We start from the raw sequence: 5,000 nt of genomic DNA on the forward strand, positions 1-5,000 counted from the left end.
CACACACACACACACACACACACACACACACACACACTTTAAAAAGCTGAAAGGTGCCACATTATTCACTTTCTTTTCAAATTTCTGTTTTGGGCAAACCCCGGCACTCTGGATAGAGAATAGTGCTTTTCATAATGGTTCGCAAATGAATGTGGTCGAGCTAAAAGGGTGTTTTATTGAAGTTTCTCACCGTGATGACGGTGGACCCTGATTGGCTGAGGAGCGGCTCAGTTCAAACGCCTGATGGGAAGGATTTCAGCGGTAGTCCGGTGAGGTCAGCCAATCAACACGGAACCCAGTTATGATGCGGCAGAGTTAGTCGGGATGTTTCACTTCATTCCCCAGAGAATCTGAATATCTCTGAATTAATACGACAGTGTGCCTTTTAATCTGTGGTGCAGAATTTTTAATAGCTGTCCTTCTTGCTTGCTTGGTGTTTCATGTTTGTGTTTTGCACATCCTTGCAGAGAAAAGAAAATGTTTTCACATCAGGCAGAGGCGAGCATCTTCTCTCATGAATGTGTTAATGGACAAACACTAATTATTTCATTAACAGGCGCGATACAGGCCACCGCGGTAGGAAAACTATAAAGATATTTTCATCAGGCATTATTTCTAATTCATTTTCCTCCACGAGCCCTCTTTTTCCTGCAATTTCTATGTGTGATTATTGTGTGTGTGTGTGTGTGTGTGCGTGCATGTGAATTTGACAGATTTAACACAGTCATTGAGCAGTCTTGAGACACAGTGGTCACACTTAATTTCTCATGCCAGTGATGCACTAATGAATCAACACACGCTTGCCTGTCAACAGCGAGGGGTCGCGGTAAAATATACTGGCGCACGTTTTGGCCCAACTGCCATTTCAAATACAGCAAATACAGCTGAGTGTTTCTAGATTAGGACGAGGCCGAGCGTTTAAATATAGAATAAGAATCGGGACGTTCGACTTGGTCAACGCCGACCGTGTTTTGTGTCACAAACTAAACTAATTGTGCAAGTGGTACTTTACTTTTTTTGTTAATTCGGGGGTTTCTTTCGAAGTAGCTCGACCATATTGTTGTAACAGGAGGATAAAAGTAATGCTTGTCCCAGCCTGAGGGACCTCGAAGTCAGATCTGACAGTGTCTGTGTTTAGCCGTGGCATGTAAGGGGATTTGCTGCATGCATAAGTGTGTGTGTGTGTGTGTGTGTGTGTGTGTGTGTGTGTGTGTGTGTTTGGCAGTGTAATCGGAGGTGTGTTAAGTGTATGTCTTGGAGATTGGCAGCTCTGGCAGTGGAGCTAAGTCCTTACCCCCCTGCAGGAGTGATCAGTGACATTCTCTCGGTGTGTATTTGTGTGTGTGTGTGTGTGTGTGTGTGTGAGTATTTTAGTCGAGCAGCTGTTTCCAGTTCTTCCCACTGCCACATTGTCCATGCCTTGATCCGCAACGACGCGCCAAGCTTCGAATATTGTTTTTTTTTCGTCACACATACACCTTTGCGCAGCCCGAGACATGTCAGGCTACGGTAGAGAGATATAGGGAGGGGGGAGAGAGAGAGAGTTTCTTCTGTCGGGCAACAGAGGAGGAGGAAGGGAAGAAGAAGAAGAACATGAACGGTGGCATCTGTGCTGGCTGTAGGAAGAAAAAAAAATAGCATTTGGATGTTGTCCCCCCCTCCTCTTTTTCTGGCAAGACTTACGTGTTTTTAAAACCAACCTCCCCTCACAGATGAGCTTAAGAAGACAAAAGTTGTTTAATTCGGTTCCATTGCAGAGGCAGTAAAAGGATAAAGAGAGTGAGGCGCAATTTTTACTTTGTTCCAGTCATTTTGGAAGAGAATTGACATCTGCAAACTAAAGGCAGAACCGCCCACACTGCCAGCCTGCCACATCCAGTGCATATAAATACATATATATGCAGGCACTCGCACATGAACACACACACCTACAGGCTATGTGCACTCACAGTGTCACACATGTACGCACGGAAATGGCTGAAAAAAAAAAAAGAGAGAGGAGGGCACGAACAGTTTACAGTATCCAGAATTCACGTTTGTACTTATGAATAAATGCATATTGATGAGGGGGAAAAGTTTTTGCTCCCGCGGGAGCCCGTTAGCCGCGCGCTCACACACACACACACACACTCACACACACACACGGAGTGACACCCATTTACAACGGAAGGTCGCTCTTCTGTTTTTTCAATCCCTCTGTCTTGGACTTCACCAGATCACCAGGGTGCGAATGTCAGCAGGGCACGTGGATTAAATGCTGGGAGGTTGATGGGGGGGGGGGGGGGGAGAAAAAAAACATAAGCCATTTAAGTTGCCTCCGGGATAAGGCCGTCTGTTTGACTTCACACATGAATAATGTCACGGGCCCTAATTCAACCGATCTTTGAAGAAGCCCCGGCTCCCTGCTAATTCCCCTTGATTTGGAAATGACCTTCATTGTTGAACGTGGTGAGATGACATCAGATCTCGCAACAAGCGCGGAGAGATCCGACAACCCCTTCAACCCCCCTGTCCTGTCCCTCCGCCCCCCCCCCACGACGTATTCTTACTCTGTTTGTTTTGTTTGCGTGACATCTTTCTCGAAAGAGAGAGTGCGGCTGTTTTTAAGTAGGCGCTGGATTAGATAAATGGGATGTGACAGGTGTGACTGCTGCCTTCAAGATGCCTGCCTCCCCCCCCCCCCATCTCTCTCCATCTCTCCATGTATCTCTCTGTCAACCTGCTCTCTCTCATTTCCTCCAATAACATCACCTCTCTCTCTCTCTCTCTCCTTCCCCTTTTCTTTCTTTCTCTCTTTCTTTGACTTCTACCCACTTGCACTCCTTCTCTTCCTCCGTCTCCCTCCATCTTTGCGCGTCGTGCCAGCGCTGATGCAACTCGTGATCACAAAAGCCGCTCATTTGAAGTCTGAATTTCCCTAATCTGAAGAGCAGGAGAGAGAGAGAGAGAGAGAAGGGGAACACAGCAAGGGAGGGAGACAAGAGCAGGTCGAGTCGTCAACTTGGTCAGGTGGTAAGCAGAGAAGAGTAAAGTCTTTCAAAGCTTTAAGATCTTAAGATCACAAGATCACTTTTCTCTCTCTGCCCCCCACCCCCCCCCCCCCCCCCCCCCCCCCCCCCCCCCCCAGCAGCCCTCAGCCGGTGTGCGGGAAGCCTCGCCAAACAGCATCCCGTACCAGCCCGCATCATCGCTGTCACACTCCGTCCCTCCGTTGCAATGCGTGTGCAAAGAGAGAATTAGTGAATTATTGAGCGGCGCTGACTTATTCAGAGTGTGGAAACGCACGGCGCCCAACGGAAGAGAGAGAGTCGGTGAAGGGATAACGGTCTGCTGTACCTCTCATACAGTGTTTGGCCACTGACTAATGAAAGCGTGGTCAATGTTGAAAGCCTCTGCCCGGCTTTATTCCCTCAATAGAACACAGGTTTCAAACTTTGTCTCGTAGCTGTTTTTCTTTCCCTTTTGCTTTTATTAAAAAAGGAAAATGTCACGGCTGAAGGTTAGAAAAGAATGGAATCCGGTCATCTGAGGTGTAGATGACTTCATTGTGCACTGTGATCTCAGTGTTAAGTTCCACTTCCACCAGCAGCCGGCGAGTTAATGATTAAAAAAACTCCACCTTAATACGCCATAATGTCATTAATACAGGCGGAATGCACCACTGTGTCTCTCCCTGTACCTCTGTCTATGTGTGTGTCTTCTGCACACGCACACACACACGCAGACAGTCAGGAGTACTGTAAGTGTGTATGTGTGTGTGTGTGTGTGCCGCTGTCCGAGGTGGCGCACTCCATATTGTGGTGAGATTAGCCAAAGATTAACCCCGTGGACCATTGACCCTCCCGTCTACAGAGAGCTGAGCTGACAGACTGACTCCCTTGTTTCTGTAGTTAGAGGGCGCGCCGTGCGTTTGGTGCGAGTTCTCGGTGTTCTCTGTCGAAGCCGACGCCGTCCTCCTTCTCAGTGTCACCGTTAATTGGGCTCAGCCGGCATTAAGTCTGTCATGCGGGGCTTTCCGAACAAACCCAGGTTTTATTAGGTCAAAGATTAATACGCCAGAAGTTACTCATCAGTCAGCTGCTGTCGTGAGCCTTTCTTTCTTTCTGTTTATTCATCCAACAGATAATCTTTAACAATAACAATAACCTGAAGGAGTTTTAAAGACACACAATCTTTCAAATATGACATTACCATAAGTTTGTCATTCATTATAAATGTGTTGACTACTAGATACAGGAGTGACGTCACCAAGTCATGACACAGCAAAGGACAGAGACACCATCCAAATGAAGGAATAACGTTTTTGAGTGGAGGCGGACTTTAATCGACCAAATTGACCCCCCAAAAAAAAGAGTATGGTGGTAATTAGGAATTTGGGAATCAAAGCTGTGTATTTTATTTTCTACATATGAGATTCCTATGATTTCCATAAGTCATTAAGCTGCACATGTTAAAGACTGTTAAAACTTTCGGCACAGGACAGTGGGATAATTATTCCCCACGACAGCTTGGCAAAAGGCACAGCTTCCCTCTGAGCCGTATATATTAGATTCTGTGTCCCTCATGCTGATTCTTCTTCTGTCAGTTCCTTTCATGAATTTATGGAAATGACTTGACACCTCTCCAAAGCTTTGTTTTTCTTTCTTTTTTTGAAATAGGGATCTATTTTTTGTTGTTGTTGTTGTTGTTGTTGTGATAGTCCTGTTTGATGGAGTTGCATCCTCAGCATTAATCGTCACGAAGTCGTAGGACAAAAGTAGAGCAGGCGCTCCAACTTTGGGCTTGGGACTGGGTACAGTAGAGTTGGACGTCCCTCAAAGCCGAGCCGCTGCCAGCTTTGTAATGAAGAGTTAGCGTGACTCTTAAGAGTGCGCGCAGTTCTCTTTCGCTGTTGTTTCATGTGCTCGTTCTGTCAAGTACCTCCAAGTCAGTCAAATGCAGATTCCCGAGGATGAGAGAGACCGAGAGAAGAAGAAGAAGAAGAAGAAGAAGAAGAAGAA

The 5,000-nt window shown here is 46.5% G+C and overlaps 1 protein-coding gene across 1 annotated transcript in view; it reads left to right on the forward strand.

Annotated features, from left to right (window-relative positions):
- Window positions 1-194: 194 nt before the first annotated feature.
- Window positions 195-5,000, forward strand: part of sox5 (SRY-box transcription factor 5) — a 67,183-nt gene continuing 62,377 nt past the window's right edge. The window contains 1 exon segment of the mRNA XM_031865604.1: window positions 195-269. Within this exon segment, the coding sequence (XP_031721464.1) occupies window positions 195-269 (75 nt within the window).

This window comes from Anarrhichthys ocellatus, unplaced genomic scaffold (assembly GCF_004355925.1).
Source record: "Anarrhichthys ocellatus isolate YVR2014 unplaced genomic scaffold, GSC_Weel_1.0 scaffold33, whole genome shotgun sequence".
Taxonomy (NCBI): Eukaryota; Metazoa; Chordata; class Actinopteri; order Perciformes; family Anarhichadidae; genus Anarrhichthys; species Anarrhichthys ocellatus.